Source organism: Mirounga leonina, unplaced genomic scaffold, assembly GCF_011800145.1.
Source record: "Mirounga leonina isolate KUSES-001 unplaced genomic scaffold, KU_Mleo_1.0 Mir_268, whole genome shotgun sequence".
Taxonomy (NCBI): Eukaryota; Metazoa; Chordata; class Mammalia; order Carnivora; family Phocidae; genus Mirounga; species Mirounga leonina.
In genome coordinates this window covers 6,964,252-6,988,595 of record NW_023270649.1, presented here as the reverse complement: position 1 = coordinate 6,988,595, position 24,344 = coordinate 6,964,252, and the positions used below count along the sequence as shown (strand labels likewise).

At 48.8% G+C, this 24,344-nt stretch overlaps 1 protein-coding gene across 2 annotated transcripts in view; it reads right to left on the bottom strand.

The window, feature by feature from the left end:
- Nucleotides 1–24,344, bottom strand: part of CLCN4 (chloride voltage-gated channel 4) — a 67,854-nt gene that overhangs the window by 9,455 nt on the left and 34,055 nt on the right. For both annotated transcript variants that reach the window (XM_035029688.1, XM_035029687.1), the window contains 7 exons: nt 21,863–21,985; nt 13,067–13,273; nt 12,865–12,945; nt 11,137–11,682; nt 9,368–9,554; nt 7,297–7,695; nt 175–391 (listed from right to left, as the gene is read on the bottom strand). In XM_035029688.1, coding sequence (XP_034885579.1) covers nt 175–391; nt 7,297–7,695; nt 9,368–9,554; nt 11,137–11,682; nt 12,865–12,945; nt 13,067–13,273; nt 21,863–21,985 — 1,760 coding nt within the window. The remainder of the gene's footprint in view (nt 1–174; nt 392–7,296; nt 7,696–9,367; nt 9,555–11,136; nt 11,683–12,864; nt 12,946–13,066; nt 13,274–21,862; nt 21,986–24,344) is intronic.

Genomic DNA, 24,344 nt, shown 5'->3' with positions numbered 1-24,344 from the left:
CTTCTCCTTTGGCTCCTCCCCTTTTTGACTCAAGCCTCAGCCTCGGCCCGACAGCAGCCCCACCGGGAGGTTTCTCCCGCCTTCCCGCGGCACCGGCTGCCCCGCGAGGCCCCCGGGCACGGAGACCGTGACTCATTCATCTTGTTCTCCTCGGAGTCCGGCCAGAGCACTCACCCACTCCGTGTCACCAGGCACTGCCGGAGCCCCAGCTTCCGGAAGATGTCCACCACCGTCTCCATGGGGGTGTGGTCCGTGACCGTGAACGGGCTGAGGTTGAGGACGCGCCGCAGCTTCAGGGGGTGCGGGCTGTTGGCCGGCAGCTCAGGGGGCTCCTCCGTGAAGTACATGATGGAATTGCTCACGATGCCCTCCTGCCTCTGTCTGGCGTTCTCTAGAATGGGTGAGCAGAACAGTAAGCCACACAGAGGCCCTTGCTTAGCAACTCCCTCCAGCCCACACCCACAGGAACACACGTTTTCCCTCTATCCGCATCCTAGAATCCCACAGAGAAGGGGTTCAGAGGGCAAATGCCACGTTCTTAATGAAGGGCTTCAGCCAAACATCTGTGAAATTGTGATCTCTCTTAAGCTAATGCCGTGCAAGGGTCCCCCTGCTGTGACCCAATCGTTCATTGCCAAAGTCTTGACAAGTGGGCCTGAGCAGGGTGACTTCTTTGGGAGAATTTACTGCCTCCTCCTGGGCTCCGGGGCACCCAGAAGGCCCAGGGCCCTCTACTCTTGCTTTCCTAACACTCGCTCACCTCATCATGGGCTCAAGTAGGACAGGACAAGAAACCTCACTTAGCTGCCCAACGACCTCAGTAAGTTGTTTTTCCTTTTTTTTCTTTTCTTTTTTTTTTTTTAACAAACTAACCTTTAACTGGCCCAAATGGCATTATGAATCCTGAAAGGAACAAAAACCAATAGGACCATCCCAGGCTCACAGCCCAGAAATGCAGCTTACTCCCAAATATGACCCTTGGGACCAAAGAAATAACTCCAGAAAAGCCACATTCCCCCCACCTCTTGGATCTCCTCTCTTAAAAATGGACCATTTTGTGGATTCCTCAAAGAAAGATAGTAAAACTGTTATGGTAACAATTAGCCTCTTTCTATCTGTAGGCAAGGACATGCAAAAGCAAGCCGAAGAAAAGTAGGGTAACAGGAACTCATTAGAAATACAGCTTTATGCAGTACTAGAAACCCAGGCTATTTTAAGTCACACATGAAATAAATCCATCGGTCTCAAGATATTTCTCCAAGGCGATTTTCCTTCTGTTGGAATTTTAATCTTTCTTTTGGTTCATGGGAAAAGGTTAGGAAAAATGTACAGTGAGGCTTGCCTTAAAATGGATCCTGGTTTCTATAATACATTTCTTGCCTTCTCAAAGACTACTATTCACCGATATTGTTCTTTGAAAAATAAAAATCTAACTGCCTGCTCTAAGGCCGTTTATTGCAATAGAGTACTCTAATGGAAAACTGGCAGCATTCGAGGTCAGGCTGAGTTTGAAAAAGGGTCTCTGTTTAAAAGAGGAACAGTGGGCCCGCTGGGCAAATGCCGGCACATTATGTGGGTCAGGTTAAATGTAGTCACATCAAATGGGATAGGATTCAACCACAAATACCAGATGACACTAAGGTACAACATGTTTTCAAGTGTGGATGCTATGTGATGCACACCGCACATTTCTCTCCTAAATCAAGATAGTTCCGGCCCAGAGCACTGAGGCGAGGAGGCAACCATCAACACGTACTTAGGCGCTGCTCCTTCTCGCAGACCGAGAATTCTCTAACAGCCCCATGTGACAGGAACCCATCTATTTCAACAATGAGGTCGACTGGATCAAGGATCAGTCTTCATCAGGACTGGATCAAGCCGCAAACCTCAATCAAGAACTGAACACATGATTTGCTGAACCCCTCCTAAAACCAAATACAACTGAGTAAACTGTCGATCCACTTGCCAAAATAAATAACCACCGTCTAGTTCCTCTGAGTCTCCTGATTGGGTTAGAAGCCCTGATTCTACCAGCAGCTAGTTCAGTGATTCCCTGCTCACCAGTACATTTCCAGGGCCTGGACAATGCCTAGTATAGAGTACGCACGCACACAACAGCTATTGGCCACATGCATGCATGCATCAAGCAACAGGTGAATGAATGAGTAGTTCTACTAAACGTCAGCGGACTTGGTTCTGCCTGCCGTGTGGAACAGAGCCTATTTCACGTAGGAGACACTGCAAAGGGAAGCCCACGAGCTGTTCACTGCCGCAAAGAATCGAAGGCCCCAGCTGGGCTCAGGCCTCTTTGGAACTCTACTACCAAGACTTATCGGAACGCTCCCAATGGTGGGAGCGGGGGTGCTACATACAGGCCAAAAGCTGACAAATGGAAGAACCAGCAAGAAAGCTTTTTGCCTCTCTCTGCTAGGGTCAAACATCTACTCCCGGTTTGGACAGGGAATCTCCATCGGTCACCACAATGCCTGCGACAAACTACAGCATGTATGCTCACAGAGAGCCGAGCCTGGCTCCTGCCCCGACCCCCCCCACCCCGTCCTCCCAGCGACTAGAACAGTGCCAGCACACGGCGGGTGCACAAGAAATAGTTCCTGTAGGAAAGCTTAAGCCAACTCCCCACCCTGGGGATGATCCAGCGCTACAAGAGTGTAGACTCCCAGACCCCAGGGACTCAGGGAAGCCTGTGTTGGAAAAGAAACCCCCCCAAGGGCGCCTGGGTGGCTCAGTTGGTTAAGTGACTGCCTTCAGCTCAGGTCATGATCCCAGGGCCCTGGGATCGAGTCCCGCATCAGGCTCCCTGCTCTGCGGGAAGCCTGCTTCTCCCCCTTCTACTCCCCCTGCTTGTGTTCCCTCTCTCGTTGCGTCTCTGTCAAATAAATAAATAAAATCTTTAAAAAAAAAAAAAAGAAACCCCCCCCAAAATGCCCAATGTTTACATAAGTAGAAGACCCAAAAGATAAGAAGGAAATGCACCAAATATTAACCATGGCCTTCTATGCTGTTGGGAAAGTGGGTGCCTTTTTTAATTTTCCCTTTTGCTTCTGATTTCCCCAATATTCTATGAATATGTATTGCTTTTAAAAAACGGGGGCGCCTGGGTGGCTCAGTCGGTTAAGCGTCTGCCTTCAGCTCAGGTCATGATCTCCAGGTCCTGGGATCGAGCCGCACGTGGAGCTCAGAGCTCAGCGCTCAGCGGGGACTCTGCTTCTCCCTCTCCCTCTGCCCCTCCCTCTGCTTGTGCTCTCTCTGTGTCTCTCTCAAATGAATAAATAAAATCTTTAAAACAAGGAGACAGGAGGATGGGTTAGCCCGGTGATGGGCATTAAAGAGGGCACGTTCTGCATGGAGCACTGGGTGTTATGCACAAACAATGAATCATGGAACACTACATCAAAAACTAATGACGTGGGGCGCCTGGGTGGCTCAGTCTTTAAGCGTCTGCCTTCGGCTCAGGTCATGATCCCAGGGTCCTGGGATCGAGCCCCGCATCGGGCTCCCTGCTCGGCAGGAAGCCTGCTTCTCCCTCTCCCACTCCCCCTGCTTGTGTTCCCTCTCTAGCTGTCTCTCTGTGTCAAATAAATAAATAAAAATCTTTAAAAAAAAAAAAACAAAAAACTAATGATGTACTGTATGGTGACTAACATAATAATAAAAAAATTTAAAAAATAAAACAAGCAAACAAATAAGAATGTAATAAACTTCATTTTTAATTGTTTTAAAGGTCAGTTAAGCTGTTCTTAATACAGGAGGCTCCTGAAAAATGAGGTACATTTTGTGAGTACCCACTAAGGTAACTTCCACTTTCTAGTGGACAATACGATGGCAACGCCAAGCACAGAGAGGGGAATTAAGAGTGCTGGTAAAGTAAATTTCACAAACTATGACAGACACCAAGAAATTTTAAGGCCGGAAATAATCACATATTCAGGAAGCTATTCCCATGGCTTTTAGAGCAATGGTTCTCAACCGGGAGCACTGTTGCCCTGACCCTCAGGGGACATTTGGAAACTTCTGGAGCCATATCTGGTTGTCATACCTGGGAGATGGTGTTGCTTAGTAGCACCTAGTGGTCAGAGACCACACCCTACGGTGCACAGGACAGCCCCCACGGGAAGGAATGATCCGGCCCCAAATGTCAAGAGTGTTAAGGATGAGAAGCTCTACTTTGGAGTCATCACATTTTTAGAGAGAGAATACTCTATCATCCTGTTCATCAAAAATGCTTCCATGTAACAGATGTCATTAACTAAAAATGTTAAAGTGAAAAACTGAAAGCAACTGTAGTGGTGGTCAGTACAAAGAAGACGTGATAAAAATAAAATAAAAACTATTTAGAAGAACAACCAGATGATTTTATGATAAGTTACAGTTTACTGCGGCAGTGTCAGATCTGTTGGAAGGGCGTGTGGCCTCGTCCAATCATGAACAGCCCTCCCAGGAAGAAACCGCTTTATCCCTAAATAGCCCTTCCAACAGATCTGACACTTCGTTCAGTTCTGGACGCAGATCCCTTTCTGCAAGTAAGCATCTTCCACATGCTGGAGAACCATCATTAAATCATCCACCAGACGAAAAAAATGAGGGTTCCCTTAACTCTTGCCTGTGACTCTAACTTTCCATCCCTTTAATCATCTTTGCGGCTTCCCGCTGAGTCCTCTCTGAACCGGTCCTCACCTAATTGCAGAATTCAAGACTAGAAGAGTCTGAGCCCTGCTGAGCACAGAAAGAGCCTCATATTTGCAAACAGCACCGACAGGCAAAGTCCCTTTTACCGGGAATTTGCACATGGGTCACACGTGGCCCCATGTGTCAGAATGTGATGGGGAAGCGTGCCGCACGTCTTAGGTGGGGTAACTGCTCCCTAACAAGGACATCGGCTACGGTCTGGTATTCCAGAGATGGTTGGAAAATAACAAAACATTTTCAGCTTCACGTGAGCAGTTGCTACAATTTTTTTTTATTTTAGATTTTATTTATTTATTTGAGAGAGAGAGAGCACAAGGAGGAGGAAGGGGCAGAGGGAGAGGCAGATTCCCCGCTGAGCAGGGAGCCCGACGCAGTACCAATCCCAGGACCCCAAGATCATGACCTGAGCTGAAAGGCAGACACTTAACCGACTGAGCCACCCAGGTGCCCCAGTTGCTACAATTTTAACATGATGTGTAAGAAAACCCCCTACTTGCCTCATTTACCATTCTTATTCAAATTATCTTGGTTCTACCTATCTATAATCTTTGCTCCTAATTCCCCTGAAAATGAAACTGGCATGAGACAGTCACCAGATAAATGCTAAAGTCCTATTTCTATATTCACGAAAGGCCCCATAATTCTGCAAATACAGGTCACAAATTTCTCCACCAGGGTACCAGGACTCTGCTATTTCCATAGATCAGGGAAACCGCTTTTCTGACTGCTTAGAGCGAAACACTCCTTGTCTTTCCACAAACCGCGTAAACAGCAGCTTCTATACTTCCATCAGTCTGATGGAAAGCATATAGGTGTTATTTACACGGCGCGTTGCCTCTTCAGACATCCCAGACACAGCTTCTAAGAGCGCGCTCCGTCGGCAAGCTTAAATTTCTTCACAAGCCGGCTGATGACAATTACTGCTTCCCACTTGATTACAGTAATGGGTTTCAGCAAAATTAGTAAGCTGTCTCTTAGCTGCACAATAGGTAACGGATCCAGTGATGTTACTTTAGTTTTTAAATTTCAGCTTTTGCTTAAAAGACTTTAGGGACTGCATACATTTTTCAAGGCGGCTGATTACATTATTTTAAAACAAACCCAACCCTGCTCACACAACTTAAAACAAACCTCATTATTTATAAGGCAATATTTATGCCCAAAGGCACGTACCTGTTAAGCGACAGGACCTATAATAAAGACAAGCATCACTGAACACATATGCACAAATGTGCTATCGGGTCTAAAATACAAACCCAGTTGTTGCTTTGGGGGAGGTAAATACGTTTGAGCAACAAACTAAAATTAGAGGATACGGCTTACCCCAACTTTTTTTTTTTACTATCCGAACTTATTTTTATAAAGCCTTTGATGAAGATACTTTAAAGATATTTGAAAAGCTATTTAACATCCCAAAGAGATTTTGGAAATTGAGAGGGCGCCTCAGAAATAGTTAACCAAGGGCAGGGATAAGCAAAGGGTCGTCTGGTGAAGGTGTGTTCCCAGTAGGGCGTGTGGCAATCCTACCCGGGCTAGTCCCACCCCGGCAAACTTCTTAAACACCCTGGAAGGCGACATACGTGGTAAAGTCATCAAGCGTCCACACGAGCCATGTCGTGGGCCCCAGCCGGCCATGAGATGCCGGGATGGGGCGATCGCGGCAGCAGGTGGGCTGAGCGGGACGGCACCCCAGGGCGGGGGGCTCTGCTGGTCCCTGCCGCCTCACGAGCACCGGGGGGACTCCACCCCGCGGGGGTCTCCGAGGCTCGCTGTCCTTCTTCCTAGGTCTCCACGTGGCTCACACCCAGGCCTTCACCTTGGGACTCCTACCTCCCCCTCCCTTGCAGTGCAGGCATCCCTAGGCTGCAGAGCTGGCAGCCTTGCTTCTCTGAGCCACCGTGTTGGGCACACGGCACCCGGACATCACCCGCCCGCTCCCCTCCCGACTCAGCAGCCTGCCCCTCGGTCCCGCCGCTTCCAGCTGGCACCCCGGGGGGAAAAGCGTCACACAGAACGGACCCGTGGGCCTCTGAGTACTGAGTGGGACATAACGCCGCCAAGCGAAGTGAAGGGCTTGTGCGGTGCCCAGGGAGGCGGCTGGGACGAAGAACTCACCCTCGACGTCGAGGAGCCTGCCTGAAAGTCTATCCCTGAGAGCAGCTCGCCGGGGCCAGTCCGGACTCTCCTGTCTCCGTCCTTCCCAGCTGCACCTGACAAGTGCCTAAAAAGGCAGCAGCGGCGGCGGGCCACCTAGCGGGGGGGGGGGGGGGCCCAGAGGCCGCGAGCAAACGCCGCAGTCACTTTCCAGCCAAGCGGGTCTCTCCCTAGACATCGTTCCTCACAGCGGCCGCAGCATTAACCGGGAGCTTGGGAGAAATGCGGTCTCCCCGCCACCCCCCAAACCTACCGAGCCAGAATCCGCATTTTACCCAGATCCGCAGGGGCTAGGAATATGCGCGAGAAAGCGTGAGAGCGCCAGCTTAAAGCCCTCGGACCTTGGCAGTCTCTCTAACTTCTTTGGGAACTCAGGGGGGACAAAGGCGGCCACTGGCCTCTTAGGACAGCATGAGCGTCCCCCTCTCTACTCACTTATTGCGAGAATCAGTTCCCTCCTCTGGGCAAACCCAATGAGGCGCTCGGAGTCCCTGGAGACCACCACAGGGAAGCCGTTGTAGTCAGTCTCCTTGATGAGCGTCTCGACGTCCTCCACGGTCATGCTGTCCTGGGTGAGCACGGACAGAGGCGGCTCGCCCCGCCGTGGCCGCATGACGTCGGTGGCCAGCGTGCGGTGGGTGAACTCATCCTTCACGTCCAGAAACGGGTACCCGTTTAAGTGGATATGAGCCTCGTAGATGCCTTCCTTCCCGAAGGCATCGGCCACCCACTTGCTGGTCACGGCTGCTGCCATCAGGGGCACAATGTACTCCAGACCGCCCGTTAATTCAAACATGATGACCACCAATGACACCGTCATCCGGGTAACTCCACCTGCAACCGAAGACAGGAATACAATTCTGAAACTCAACTCCAGACCCTCAAATGGGCATGAACTGTGGAAATGGACAAGCTGGCTCTAAATTCTCCAGACACCTGTTCTGAAGAGACGGTCCTACAGGTTGCCCATGGCAGACCTCTGGAACGCTGGCCGGGCTCTGCTGAATGCAGCCTTACCCCAGAGGCCGTAAGTCACATCTGACTGGGGGCTCTTCTTCAGTGAGAAGACAACTGGGTTGTCTCTTCACCCAAGACCACAGGCCTGGCTTTTTGGTGAGTGGATCCTATGTGGGCTATGCAGGTTTCCGACACAGCAATCGTGGCTCTGTTCCAGAACCCCGTAAGCTGGGAAACTACAGAGATGCTTAGTGGTTATGGACAGGAAAGGGACCCAACTTTGTGTCCCTTGTTATTTAGAAGAAGAATCCATACCAACTCGTACTAGTCTTCCAATGAGCTTAACTGGAGTTTCTCGATCTCGGCACTAGGAACAATTGGGGCTCGATCATTCTTCGACGTGGAGGCTGTTCTGTGTACTACAGGATGTTTAGCAGCACCCTTGGCCACCACCCACTAGATGCCAGTAGCACCACCCCCGCAGGTGTGACAACCACAAATGTCCCCTCCATTGTCCAGTGTTCCTGAGAGGCACAACTGCCCCCCGTTGAAACCGCTGTTCTGGATGGCCCAGCGGCAAGATGGTGGAGACTCCATCATCACCCGGGGCCCTGAATGACTGACTGGAGAAAAGCTCTCTACTAACTTACACTACACACACACATACACACACACACAGAGCCAATTCTCATTATTCATGGTACTTATGATCTACAAAGTTGCCACAAACACTGAATGAGCAAATACTGACTCACTGCCCTGGGGGAAACACAAGGTTAGGTTCCTGCGAGCTTCTGCTCGCAACATGTTGGTCAACCAATCAATACAGAACCTTATTTCATGTGTATTTCTGTTTAAAGACACCTTATTTAATACATGTAGATGATTCATTAACATGGAACTCACAGCCAACAGCACTGTAACTCCTGCCTGAGAAGACTTCTCCGACACACTTATTTTCTCTGTAAGACACATCCCATCCTTCTTGTGTTTAGGATCCCCAGACAGACTTTAGCACTATGGTTGGGGGCCATTTAAAACAACAAAATCATTCACAAAATGCCAAAAAAACATGACACTAACTAGACCACGAAAAGGATACTTGTGTAGAGTATCCGCGCCAAAACAAGAGAGTGGGCCTTCACACCTCGTTCACCCGGAGCTGGGAACATACGCGCTAGACACCTCACACTTTCCACTGCTCTTGTGCGTGTCTGAGGATGACAGCCAACGCCCCACGAGCATTGACTTAGGGGTCACCAACACATTTTAGCACATAGGCAAATCCCCAAATATGGGCTCCACGAATAATGAGAGCCGACCACATATGATGAGCAAGCTCTAAGCCCTGGTGTGTTAAGCCACTGAGATTTAGCGCCTTACCTGCGACAGCAACACAACCTGGCCTATCCTGAGAATGCCAGCACTCGAGCCCACGTCCTCCTTCTCACCGGTGCCCAAAGCCAGCGCGGCCTGGTGACGACGCTTGGCCTAGCTCAGCTTTCCTTGCGGCCCGGCCCGCCCCAGCCCGGCCCACCCGTGCCTGTACCTAGGCAGGCCGCAGCTCCCACCATGGCATAAAGTCCGGGGGTGACACAGTCTGCTCCGGGCCTGCACCAGTTCCTGAAGACGATCCAATCATGGTGATGGTAAGCGAGCTGCTCCACGCCGATCCCCACCATCCTGCCCGCCATGGCTCCCACGGCCATGCTGGGGATGAAGAGGCCTGAGGGGATCTGCGGGGGCACACAGGGAAGAGAAGTATGAGGGAAGGTCCGCATGCCCGCTTCCCTGCTCCCGGTGAGCAGTCGACCCCTGGCAACACGCTCGCCCTGCACTTGTCTTCAGAGGAGGCACAATGCTTCCAAACAGAGGTCCGCAGGGATAAAGCGGGACAAGTGGCTTCACCCGTTTAGTCAGTCCTAGCTACTGTGACTTGGACAGAATGCAGTTTTACACTTTTGTTTCCTCTCCTTCAAGAGTGGGCCTGGTTCTCCTGCTGGGGATTAAAGAATGAGAAGCCCCACTGCAAGTAACATTTGAACTGTACTCACCACTTTCTCCCCTTGCGCATCATTCACATTAGCTTTTAAAATTAAATGTCAAGCCGCAGCATGAGAATGGAAAAGAAAGGCGTGCGACCGTTCACAAGTCAAACCAAGCAGCTCGGTGCCGCTGCCCAGCACCTTCGGAAGCTTCTCACGGGCTCACTGTCCCGGTGAGGATACAGTGGCCCGACACCTGCCAGAGAGACAGGGGCCGTTCCCTCTTCCTAACGAACTACTTTCCAAGAAGTATTCTGAATATTTTCACGCCCAGTGAAAGGCAGCAAAGAACTAGACTATGAAAACTAGAAGATCTTGGTGGCAGTGTGTATCACATTTTGTGGTGTGGAAATGCACTTTCGTTTATCTAGTGATCGGACGTGGGCTAGAGAACGTGCCTGACTCTCCATGTTCATGGACACTGCAAGTGATCCCCAATCCTGCCTGGGAGTTGCCCAAGATAGTCATCGAGCTGAGGATGGAAGTGGATTTATAACCAAATTCCAGGTTAAGTTTGGATCCTCGAGGATGATTTCTAGACTTTGGGATGTTCCTGAAGAAGAAACTTCCTTTCTGAGTGCCCCCCAACCCCCGATTCCTAGTCATTTAACTCCCTGTAACTGCAAAGTAAACTTCTCCCCGCAGGCACCAGAAGAGGCTGCTACCATCTTCCTCAGACACACAAATAATCCCTTTGCTTGGAGACGGCAGATCGGAGACAGTTGGCTGTTTAATAAAGTCCACCCACCCCTGCTCCTAAGGCAAAAATTCAGGTTTGTGTTTGACCATTACACACTCAGGTACACAGCTTCTTAGCCTTTTTAAAATGAAACAAATCATAAAAGTCCCGCACAAAAAGCAACAGTAGGGGAACACTACAGGGGTTCTGCAGGGTTTGAAATGTTCTGCTTCGGCTCCTGGGTGCTCATTACACAAGCGTGCGTTTTATGAAAATTCCTCAAGCTACACACAGCTCTGTGTGGATGACATACTCTGAGCCTTCGCTTCTTCACTTGTAAAGTGATTACAATCTAGTTATCAGGCGTGTTGCTTATCAAAAGCATTGCTTCTTGGTAATTAAAAAGAACGTCAAGTGCCCGGCACGAGAAAACGGTCAGTAAGGGTCAGTTGTTCCCCGCCCCCCCACCCCGGTCACCATTTTACCCTGGCAAGGAGGAGGAGATGAACTGCCCCCCACCCCGTCGCCATTTTATCCTGGCGAGGAGGAGATGAACTGTCCCCCCGCCCCACCCCCTCCTTCCCCTTCACTGACCTTCATGCCAAACGTAAAGATGGTAATGACGATTTTGAAGATCAGCGCCAGGGCCAGCTGCCACATGGCCGTGTAAACTCCGACGCCGGCCGGCCGGTCCGGGATGTCATCCACAGGCCGGGTCATGTTGGGGTCGTTGATGTAGTCACAGAGCTGGGAGGACTCGAGGGCGCCGCAGTCATTGAACAGCTCGGAAATGAGCTCGCTCGTGCTCTGGCGCGTGTAGGGGTTGGGGTAGGCGCTGATGGCGGTGATGGCGGTCACCACGATGACCTCCAGCACTGGGTACTTGCCCAGCTTGGTGGTTTTGCGCCTCCTGCACCAGGCGATGTTGCAGCGGATGAAGAGGGTTCCCCACAAGCCTCCGAAGACCCCAAGCAGGATGAAGGGGAAGAGCTCGGCCATGTACCAGGGCGTGTGGTATTCCACGTAAAAGAGAACGAGACGGCTGTTCCCAAAAGGATTGATGGATCGCAGCGTGAAGGCTGCCACCAGGGCCGCAAAAAAGGACCTCCACAAGGTCTTCAAGGGAAAGTAGTAACTGACCTGGGACGAACAAGGAGAAAATGAGACTGGCCGAAGAAAGGGCTGCCCTGAACCCCCAGCCCCTGATCGGCAGCCACCCAGTGGGACAGTCACACAGACCAAAGATGGGCAGTACTGACTTCCTCAGGCTAGGGTTCATTATCACCAAGAGGCAACAATGAAGTATTTAAAGGACTCAGTGTCTAAAAGTGGAACAGATACTAGTCAAGATGTGTCTGAGCTATTTTTTAAGAGAAATGAAAATACTTCATCCTAATTCTGTTTATGTCACAAAGACCCTCTTAAAATCAAATAAACCTCTGGATCTGATTCTACAGACAACGGAATAGGTCAAGGGTTGGAAAACCCTGGCCCGGCAAATGTATTTGTATGGCCCATGAGTTAAGAATGGATTTTTACGTTTTTAAATGCTGGGGGTCAAAAAGAAATATTTTGTAATATTCAACATATTCAAAAGAAAAGCAATATTTTGGGGTGCCTGGGTGGCTCAGTCGGTTCGGCATCTGCCTTTGGCTCAGGTCATGATCCCAGGGTCCTGGGATCGAGTCCCGCATCGGGCTCCCTGCTCGGCGGGAAGCCTGCTTCTCCCTCTCCCACTCCCCCTGCCTGTGTTCCCTCTCTCGCTGTGTCTCTCTCTGTCGAATAAATAAAATCTTTAAAAAAAAAAAGAAAAGCAATGTTTTGTGACATATGAAAATTATGTAAGATGCACACTCCAGCATCCACAAGGAAAGTTTTATTGGAATGGGGCCATGCCCACTCATGTGAGTGTTGTGTGTGGCGGCTTTCCCACTATAATGACAAAGCTGAGTAGTTCCAACCGAGACCGGAAGACCCACAGAGCCTAGAATATTTACTCTCTGGCCCTTTGCAGAGAACATTTGCTGACCCCTGGAATAGATCCATTCGGGTTGCCAAAAACAGAAATGCCTCATTAAGTTAGGAGAAAGAGAGACTGCAAAATTAAAAAAAAAAAATTGGCAATTTTTAAAATAATACTTGAAAACATATTTAACAGCAAAAACTGTGGCTTCTTAATGAGCTGCAGGAATCTTGTCAATACTCCTTCGAATGCAGTCCTCAAAGGGTTGGAGATGGAGGTCTCCCGCTGTGCTAGCCATCGACATGTTCCTCAGCCCCCGGAACCACGAATCCGTCCCCCCACCCGCCACCCCTCCTCACCTCCTCAAGACTGAAGAGCACACCCCCGATTGGAGCCCCAAAGGCCACGGAGACTCCGGCAGCGGCGGCGGCAGAGAGCACCTGCGAGGCAAAGAGCTCTGTGTAAGCCCCCAGCCCTGCCATGCAAACCTGCAATGCAGGTGAGCCGGGACAGGGCTTCCAGAAGAGGCCGTCACTGCAGATCGGAGCGGAGCCTGCTCACCTCGCGCCTCTTGCCCTCGTTCTTGCTGTACTTGGAGAAAAGGCTGCTGAAGAAGTTGCCACAGCAGCAAGCCACGTGCACCAGCGGCCCTTCTTTCCCCAGGCTCAGGCCGGAGGACACCACCAGCACCAGGGTGACGGTCTTGATCAGCAGGGTCCACTTCCCCAAGTAGCCCCTGATGATAAAGCCGCTCAAAATGGTCTTTATCTGAAACAGAGGATGGAGAACGAGGGTGAGTGAGCCGCTGTGAAGCCGCAGCGAGGGAAGTAACTAATTCCCCAGCACTAGACTCACTTGATCATACCAAGGAGAAGCTACCTTAGTGTTGGATTTGACTATAATTTCATATTAACAGAATTTATAACATATAATTTTATATTAATGGTAACTTGAAACCATTCGATGCGTAGCACATCTTAAGAATTTCTAAAGTAGGGGCGCCTGGGTGGCTCAGATGGTTAAGCGTCTGCCGTCGGCTCAGGTCATGATCCCACGGTGGTGAGATCAAGCCCCACATCGGGCTCTGCGCTCAGCGTGGAGTCTGCTTGTTCCCCTCCTCTGCTCCTCTGCTCGCTTGTGTTCTTTCTCTCTCTCAAATAAATAAATAAACTTAAAAAAAAAAAAAAGAATTTCTAAAGTAGGGGGCGCCTGGGTGGCTCAGTTGGTTAAGCGACTGCCTTCGGCTCAGGTCATGATCCTGGAGTCCCGGGATCGAGTCCCACATCGGGCTCCCTGCTTGGCAGGGAGTCTGCTTCTCCCTCTGACCCTCCTCCCTCTCATGCTCTCTGTCTCTCATTCTCTCTCTCTCAAATAAATAAATAAAATCTTTAAAAAAAAAAAAGAATTTCTAAAGTAGGGGCGCCTGAGTGGTGCAGTCGGTTAAGCATCCGACTCTTGGTTTCAGCTCAGGTCCTAATCTCAGGTTCACAGGATCGAGCCTTGCGTCAGGCTCCATGCTCAGTGCAGAGTCTGCTTAAGACTCTCTCTCCCTCTGCCCTTCCCACCACCACCCCCCGCCGCACTCTCTCTCTCACACACACACACACAAATAAATAAAGAAATCTTTAAAAGAAAAAAAAAAGAACTTAAAAAAAAAATAATTTCTGAAGTAATAAGAGATCATAATGAGGACTGAAGAAGTAATTATCAGGGTCTCATTTTCTTTATGGCATTTTATCCTGTTCATGTTACCCTCTGTTGTGTTGAAGAGAAACATGTATCTGTTGATTTTAACTGTTAATTTTTGATTATCGAGGGAAGTTCAAGATAAAGAGACAGAAAGCTGGCGAGCTCTGTGACAAAGCAAATAGAACAAAAGGTCAACTCAGCTGTAGGTCGGGGTCGGCAAACTATGGCCCGTGGGCCAAATCCAGTCCACTGCCTGCTTTTGTATGACCCACGAACTAAGGGTGCTTTTAACATTTTTTAAATGTAGTTTATAAACAAGACTACTAGTCTTTTACTGAGAATAGTTGCTAGATTTTGCCTCTCGGCTCACAAAGCCTAAAATAGTGACTCCTTGCCCTTTACTGGAAAAGTCTGCTGACCCCTGCTGCAGGCCAGGGGTATGGGAGTTTACTGTGCAATTATTTCAACTTTTCTGTAGGCTTGAAAATATTCTTAACACGATGTTGGAAAAAGAAGAGGCTCAACATTCTAATAACACATCTCCAGGGGATGTAAAGATGATTGACGCCAGGACAACTCCTTCCCTTCCATTGAATTCTGCCCTCTGGTATTGAGAAGGACTTTGACTATAGGTAGAGTCGTCTTGTTCCATTTTCAGATCTGCCACATTTTGTAAAGGCCAAAAAAGGCAAATAATGGCTTTCTTCCTAATGGTGCAGTCCGCCTTACGCTTTTAGAATTCAACTGGGTGCCAATCTCAGTGATGAAGTTCATATACTGGAGTCCTCTTTACCTAAAACCCCGATCTTTGGATACAGAAGTATCACCAATGGGTAATTTTTTACCTTCAACCTCTCCCAACAACTGGCTGAAATGGAGTGAATGTTCACTGTGTGAGCTGGCAATTTACAAGCCTATGATGAGTGAGTCAGCCAATGAAATCTGGTCAATTTCGGTTTTCCCGCTGCATAACACACAATGGGACAAGGTTATCTCTTGTCAGTGTCAGGATATTTGCATATCTTCAAAGTGCCTCCTAGTGGACACTGCTCTGCCCAGAAATCAATGTCTCAAAAAGCTATTACAGGTCATATGATACGTATGACCTCACTAATATGAGGAATTCTTAATCTCAAGAAACAAACTGAGGGTTGCTGGAGTGCGGGGTGCGGTGGGAGGGATGGGGTGGCTGGGTGATGGACACTGGGGAGGGTGTGTGCTATGATGAGTGCTGTGAATTGTGCAAGACTGTTGAATCACAGATCTGTACCTCTGAAACCAATAATGCAATATATGTTAAGAAAAAAAAGAAGAAGAAGATAGCAGGAGGGGAAGAATGAAGGGGGGGAAATCGGAGCGGGAGACAAACCATGAGAGACGATGGACTCTGAAAAACAAACTGAGGGTTCTAGAGGGGAGGGGGGGTGGGAGGATCAGGTTAGCCTGGTGATGGGTATTAAAGAGGGCACGTTCTGCATGGAGCACTGGGTGTTATGCACAAACAATGAATCATGGAACACTACATCAAAAACTAATGATGTAATGTATGGTGATTAACATAACAATAAAAATTTAGAAAAAAAAAAAGAGCTATTACAGTCCTCAAGCCCTTCTCAAGGCCTTGACGCTCACTGGAATCACCTGGGGAATTAGATACCAGTGAGGACTGGCTCTCCCCCCGGAGATTTGATGGAGTTGGTCTGAGGCATATCCCAGGCATGGCATACAGCCATGGGATATACCTGGGGATACAGCCTCCCCGGGTAATTCGAAAATGCAGCCCAGGTGGAGAATCACTGCTCCATTCCTGAAAAGAGTAGTACGGGTATTCCTCATTTCTCCTTACTCAGGGGACGGTCCCAAAACACTCTCCGGCATCATGTCACCTTTGGCGATTCGGGGCGGGTCGTGAAGTGAGCTAATCCTCAAAATTTTAAAGGCATATGAATGGAGCAACGTCACCTCAGGCATTATTGATAGAGATGTTTCTTTATTTATTTGAGAGAGAGAATGAGATAGAGAGAGAGAGCATGAGAGGGGGTAGGGTCAGAGGGAGAAGCAGACTCCCTGCTGAGCAGGGAGCCCGATGTGGGGCTCGATCCCAGGACCCTGGGATCATGACCCGAGCCGAAGGCAGTCGCTTAACCAACTGAGCCACCCAGGCGCCCCGATAGAGATCTGTTTCTTAATTCACAGAGAAAGACCACGTGAGTGAGCGTGCAGGCACGCATTTCCCAAGAACTCAATGAGCTCCTTCCTTTAAAGCACGAGTGAGGTCTTCTAGCTAGACAGTCGGACAGTGTTTCCTGAACTAGCCTCTCACTAATGGCGGACAGAGTACCGGTGGTGAAAGTGGTCTTTAACTAGTGGTAGTTGGCTTATTTGAGCCCGTGCTCGGGGGATCGCAGATCTCTTTATTTAAGGGATGTTTTATTATGCCTGCCACAGTCCTGCCCTTTTGTGTTGCCTCGAATAAAATTATCTATAATTTTTTGTCAGTTAGTTAATGTGGATTTGGACCCTAGGGTACAGTTTAAGAGTGTAATAGCATTTAGAAGATTACAAGCATCTAAATTACCTGAGCCTCTGCCAGCCACGACATGTGGTGAAATGAACAATGTAATAGGTATTTTGTAATTCTCTATAATGATTTTATAAAATTGTCATGATCAAATTAGGGACTAAAGAAAGCAAATTCATTCCCGGGAAATGCCAAAACCTAATCACTTACTTAGTATGAATTAATAGAGACCGAATCAAGCAGTGCTTTCACGGGATGTATTGGGGTGGTTTTGCAACTTGCTGGTGTTAAAGGTAAAACCTTTCTGGTAAATAAATATTTGTGAGAGTGCTCACTTTTTGTAATGAACTGAAACATCAATTCAAAGCAAGTTCTAAGGGGACGTGATTTCTTATAGAGTCAACAGGGGTTCTACCAACAAAGCAAACAGTGACAGAAAGAGGGACACCCTTGCCTTCTTCTCTCTAACTCCCCATAGCCAAGAACACTTTTCAATGTGCTTTATAGAGCTTAAACAAGAGCATTTAATACACAAAAATAAATGTCCTCTAAATCTGCATTTTTAAAAATGTTTCCAGGGGCGCCTGGGTGGCTCAGTCGTTAGGTGTCTGCCTTCCGTTCAGGTCATGATCCCAGGGTCCTGCGATCGACCCCCGCATCGGGCTCCCTGCTCAACGGGAAGCCTGCTTCTCCCTCTCCCACTCCCCCTGCTTGTGTTCCCTCTCTCACTGTGTCTCTCGCTGTCAAATAAATAAAATCTTTTAAAAATAAATTAAATAAATAAATAAAATAAAATAAAAATGTTTCCAAAGGAACGTCCATTCCAGGCAATCAAAATGTTTCAGAAGCAAACGCTAGGGAGAATGCGCAGTGTGTAAATGTGCCGAAGGGCACCACCGCCCAAGTGCGCTCTGACACTTCAAGCCACGGACGAAGGGTTTATTTTCTGAATAGCTCAGTGAGTACCTTTGCTAAAATGAGGGAGAATGGGCCTGCATCTCAATTCGAGTGAAGTCGGTTTACACAGCTAGCCAGGTTTTGACTAGGAGGTTCTTTATGCATGAAACATTTATCTACATTTCCTTTTTACTCTGTCCCTTTCCTCCAAGAGCTGGACCCTAAGGTTAGGAATTTAAAGCTGTCCCATAGTGATAGTGAGAATTCTGCTACTACCGAGTCATACTAACCAAAACTTAATTATAAAACCTCCACTGGGTTCCTGGCACTTAAAGAGATTACTGTGGGGGCGCCTGGGTGGCTCAGTCAAGCGTCTGCCTTGGGCTCAGGGAGTGATCCCGGGGTCCTGGGATCGAGTTCCGTGTGGGGCTCCCTGCTCAGTGGGGAGTCTGCCTCTCCCTCTGCCTCTGTGCTCTCTCTCCCCTCCCCCCACCCGCTCGGGCACACTCTCTCTCTAATAAATAAAACTTTAAAAAAAAAGATTGTGAACTCTTTCACAAATTGAGAAATGAATCTGTTACATGTAATATATGGTTAAAAGTGTATTAATAAGTAGGGATCCAAAGGGATACGTGCACCCCGATGTTTATAGCAGCAATGTCCACAATAGCCAAACTGTGGAAAGAGCCAAGATGTCCATCGACAGATGAATGGATAAAGAAGATGTGGTATATGTATACAATGGAATATTATGCAGCCATCAAAAGGAATGAGATCTTGCCATTTGCAACGACGTGGATGGAACTGGAGGGTGTTATGCTGAGCGAAATAAGTCAAACAGAGAAAGACACGTATCATATGACCTCACTGATATGAGGAATTCTTAATCGCAGGAAACAAACTGAGTGTTGTTGGAGTGGGGGGTGGGGTGGGAGGGATGGGGTGACTGGGTGATAGACACTGGGGAGGGTATGTGCTCTGGTAAGCGCTGTGAATTGTGCAAGACTGTTGAATCTCAGATCTGTACCTCTGAAACAAATAATGCAATATATGTTAAGGAAAAAAAAAGAAGAAGAAGAAGGTAGCGGGAGGGGAAGAATGAATGGGGGGAAATCGGAGGGGTAGACGAACCATGAGAGACAATGGACTCTGAAAAACAAACAGGGTTCTTGAGGGGAGGGGGGTGGGAGGATGGGTTAGCCTGGTGGTGGGTGTTGAGGAGGGCACGTTCTGCATGGAGCACTGGGTGTTATGCACAATGAATCATGGAACACTTCATCTAAAACTAATGATGTAATGTATGGGGATTAACATAAGAATAAAAAAAAACTGGTAAAATAAATCAGTGGGTATTGGTATAACTCAAAAAAAAAAAAAAGTGTATTAATAAAACAAGCACCCTGTACCCACCAGCACATTTCAGAGAAGAATGGGTACCTATGAAAGCCCTGTGTTTGCTTCCTTGGTGGAACCTTCCTGCTCCCCGAGCCCAATCATTTCCTTGCCTACCTTTATACATCGAGCATACACGTGTGTCACGAAACAGTGTGTGGTTTCACTGTGGCTGTTTGTGGACTTTGTATAAATAGAACCATACTTTATATATTCTTTTGCCACTTTTTTCACTTGCTACAGCTCTCCTGAGTTTCATGCACACCAGTGTGTGGCTTGCACGTCCACCACATAGGGAACGTCATGCTCGGCTTCGGATTTAACTCCTTTCGAGTTCAGCTGTCACAAATAGATGCCCGCTTTGGACGAAGACCAAGTCCAGGCAGCCCCTCCCAGACAGAGCTCACGTCCAAGCCCCCTGTCTGTCTACAAGATCACAAGCTGAGCCATGTGTCTCTGGTTCTTGGAAGGGGACGATGGGATTGCCATCACCCCTTTTATTGCTGCTTTAAATTTTCCAATTCCCCATCGGCCACCTGCTCATTTTGGAAAGGTAGCTTGGGTCCAAAAAAGCCTACTGTCAGGCAGTGGGGTCATCAAACGGAGAGGCCAACACCAGTCTGTGCTCTTTAGCGTCCAGGGGGCCTTGGGTCTTAAGATACCAAATACGACACAGTCCGTTCTGCCGTAACGCTGGTTTTGAAAACACAAATTTGTTCCAGTGTGATTGAGGCATTGGGGAAGAACTAGAGCATAATGTAAATTTCGCGTCTGTTTATGCCCAATTTCATCTGGGAGAAACACGGAACTACGCAGAAAATGCCACCACCAGAACGGAGCTGCGCAGGAAGGCACAAAACGCACACAGCGTGGGCCTCCAATGTCTACAAGCTCACACGTGCGCTGGCGAGTCTGTGTTTCTTAACTGTTTCACACGTGTAAACTGGGCTACTGGGTTGTTGTTTTTTTTTTTAAGATTTTATTTATTTATCAGAGCGATGGAGCACAAGCAGGGGAAGCGGCAGGCAGAGGGAGAGGGAGCAGCAGGCTTCCCGCCGAGCAGGGAGCCCGATGCGGGGCTCGATCCCAGGACCCTGGGACCAGGACCCGAGCCGAAGGCAGATGCCCAACCAACTGAGCCACCCAGGCGCCCCTGGGCTACTGTTTTTCTAGGCTTCTATCTTTTCACATGCGTCGCTGATGCAGTTTCTGACTGTTGGGCTCCTGCTGCCGTTTGCTCGCCAGGGCGCAGGGCTTGCCCGTGCATTGCTGCACAGCCCGGGACCTGCAGGAACGCCCGTGCCGCACGGGAGCAGAACGGACTCTACGAAGGCAACAGCATGGTGCTGCGGCTTGCTCTTCTGGTTCCTGCCGCAGTATGTCAATGCAAACCAACAAAAAGTCAGCATGACATACTCTATTTTTCTCTCTTTCCTGAACAGGACAACGTTGGGCTTTGCTTTTGACAATCTTTTTTTTTTTTTTTTTAAGATTTTATTTATTTGAGACAGAGAGAATGAGAGACAGAGAGCATGAGAGGAGGGAGAGTCAGAGGGAGAAGCAGACTCCCTGCCGAGCAGGGAGCCCGATGCGGGACTCGATCCCGGGACTCCAGGATCATGACCTGAGCCGAAGGCAGTCGCTTAACCGACTGAGCCACCCAGGCGCCCGCTTTTGACAATCTTTCAATTACTCCAGCCCTGTCCAAGAACTGCCCGGAACAGCGGCTGTGTCGGCAAGTACCACCAAAGAGTGTGGGTACAGGGGAGCAGGGACCAATATGGGTCTGTTGCCACCACGGGTCGCATCTTTAAACTCACCATCTCCACCTCTAGGGGCACTGCTGAAGCACCAGCTTGATAATCGTGACAATATAATAACTTTTTAAAAAACATATTTATTTATTTGTTGTAGAGAGAGAGCGCAGGGGGAAGGGGCAGAGGGAGGGAGAGAGATTCCCAAGCAGATGCCGAGCTAAGTGAGGAGCCCCACGCAGGGCTCCATCTCACGACCCTGAGATCATGACCTGAGCTGAAAACAAGAATCAGTCACTTACTCGACTGAGCCACCCAGACACCCCAATATGAGAACTTTTAAACTTCTTTCTGGCTAAAATGTTCACTCTCTGGCCTTTTGGAGGAACTTGCTCAATTATCATTATTGTAGCCTCCTAGATTTGAAGTTTAATCTCAGGCATTCTTCTCGATCAGTGAGGTCACCTCCCTCACACTCAGATTATATGAGAGTGCTAGACGATATAAGAACTCTAACTCACAGGGGTGCATTCTCGGTGCATGCCCTGAATGTGGAATTACGTATTTTAGAGATTGCTATTACCCTGTCACCAGAGGAGCAAAACGTGGCAAGGGAGTTGACTCATAAGAGAGTTGACTCATCAGTCAACGTTCCGAGCAACAAACCTCCGTTACTGTCTTTTTTCACATGACGTCACAGATGCACTGACAAGTTTCTCAAGTGCCACATTTATGTATGTGGTTAATGAACTCAGATTCCACAGGCTTTAAGAGTTATGCCTGGTTTGCAAAGACAAGAATTTAATCATCTGAGAAGCAAAAGAGCATAAATCCTGAATACAGAGCATAAATCCTGAAGCCAGACAGCTGGGTTCAACTTGCAGCTAACCAGCTGTGTGACCTCAGGCAAGTTGCTTAACCTCTCTGTGCTTCAGTTTCCTCAACTATCACATGAAATATAGCAGAGCCTGCCTCACAGGCTCACCGGAAGGACTCAAGGAGTTAAGAGATACCAAATGCTCGGGACTGTGCTTGGCACCTAAGTGCTACGTAAGTATTTGCTTTTCTTATTATTGGCACAAGAGAAATTCGGCCCCCACTCACCTCTGGTATACCCGAGCCACAGGCATATGGTGCAAACACGCGCACCAGGGAGACGGCCAAAAAGGCAAACAGCAATGCCCACAGGATGTACATGAGGTAATTCAGAATGTAAGCACTGGCACCCTGGACAACACACACAAAACAAGAAAGAACACGTGAGCCTTGGCGGCGCCGAGCTCCGCCCCTCCCCCCGGCCCCCCGGCCCCCCGCCCCTCCCCCCGGGCAGCGGGAGCTTCGGGGCCTTGCGCAGCTTCGCGTCCGGCCCTGTGTCCGCTCTTGCGACGGCAGGCACACACCAACCCAGCCCCGGGCGTCCCTCCGGGAGCTGTTTCCACGTGCCCTCCACCGGCGGAGATCTCCGCCTGCATGGATGCGGCGGACAGCCCTCGGCTGGCGTCGTCACTCGCGCTAGAGGTCATGAAAGGCGTGACGCCGAAAACTCTGCCGCGGAGCCCCTAGAAGGTTCGACGGGTCTCGGCTGCGGTGCAGCGGCCTCCCCGGCCTTCATGAAGGCCCCACCCACGGCGGCGCAAGCCGCAGCACTGAAACCCGCTGTGGCCCCGGGGCACGCGTTTTTCCCTCTAAATGCTCTGAATAGTAATTCCAAATTATCTGATGAATGAAGAATGCTCTCTGAACCAAACACGCAGTCTGGGGTCTTTGATGCTGAGGACCTGGTCTGCTGGGTGGAGACATTTCTCTCGGCCTCAGCTTCTTGCCACCATCTGGATTAGTCAAGCGAGGGGCGAAGGAAAGCGAGGTCACCTACAAGTCAGGCTATGGATAGGGCCACATGTGCGTCTATTAAATGCAAAACCACGTTCCAGGAGACCTGGAGGCCTTTACAATCACGTATATTCAACCCTATGCAAGAGAAATCGGACTGAGGAATACTCTTCACCCACTTAAAACCATACTTTTTTGAGATTAAAAATAACTTCTCATTCTTGCTAACAGTGATTCTTTGAATCAAAGTATAAATCTTAGAAACGGTTGAAAACATGGACAGCCATATTTCCCCCCCAAAAAAACATAGTGCAGGCAGGAGACAAGAAATAAAATACGGTGTCCAGCCAATTCTGCCTGCCCACTCCCATCAACCCAAATAGAGACTTTTGGGGGAAGTAATGGAGAGCACTGAGAATGTGTGAGATTTCAAGATCCCTGTCTACTTCTGAGATTGGAAGGAATTAATTTTCAATTCCACTGAGGAAGAGGTTTAGCAAAATGGCCAAGTGCACTCCACATATCCTTCAGCTGTGGTATCGGGCAAAAAAAAAAAAGAGTGTGTGGTTGCAGGGTGGAGGAGAAAAGGGATAAAGCACATCCATCTTCCAGAAATACATCCTCGCATTACCCCTCATGTGAATCTCGCCAACCGAGCTCCCCTGCCCCACCTGGGTTTCTGATCTGTCCATGACCCAGAGTCACCATAATCGCCACTGAATTCAGTTACAAGTTAACCTTCTTCCCGAATGAAGACTTTTGGACAGATGTGAAGCTCTAAGCGCCGTGAAGGCAAGTGCCAGTCTGTAGTTCACCGAACACTCCTATCACAGAAGGCCCAGAAACATCTTCCACAATACACTCCTAAAATGCACTGGAAGACGAGTACTTAAACCACACTGAGATGGCACGTCACACCTGCTAGGATGGCTAGAATCGAATCCAGACTATCACAAGTGCTGACAAGGAGGTGGGCCAACAGAAACCCTCACACGCAGTTGGTGGGGTTGGAAAATGGCAAGATCACTCTGGAAAATATTCCTCAAAAGGCTTAACACAGAGTTGCCATAGGACCCACCAATTCCCCGACTAAGTCTAGACCCAAGAGAGATGAAAAATATGCCCACACAAAAACCTGTGTACAAACGTTCAAAACAAAATCGTTCCTAACAGCACAAGAGCGAAAGCAGCCCGTGTTCCTCAACTATGAAGTAGATAAATACGGTCTAGCCATACAATGAAACAGGATTCGGCCACGAAAAGGAAGGGAACGCCAGTTTATGCTACAACATGAATGAACCTAAAAAACAGGATGCTGAGTGAACGAAGTGGGACACCAAAGTCCACATCATGTAGGATTCCACTTGGAGACAGAGAGATCAGAGGTTGCTTAGGGCTGGTGGGTTGGGAGGAGTGCGGAGTGGCTGCTCATGGGTACCAGGTTTCTTTTGGGATGATGAAGGGCTCTAAAATTGTACTGTGGTGATGGCAGCACAACTCTGTGAATCTCCCACGAGCTAGTGCTCTGTACACTTTAAATGGGAGAACCATACAGAATGTGAATCATATCTCATAAAGCTCGTATTGTTTTCAACAAAAGAAAAGATAACTTATCAGAAGATATACAAAGCAATGCTGCTTCTTCAGCACAGTCAGCAAACCACTCTTGGTAAGAGAAACAACAAGACTTTTACAAATATATACATATATCGTGCACGTGAATCAGTAGGGAAAGCTTATCCTGCTCTAGCTGGCA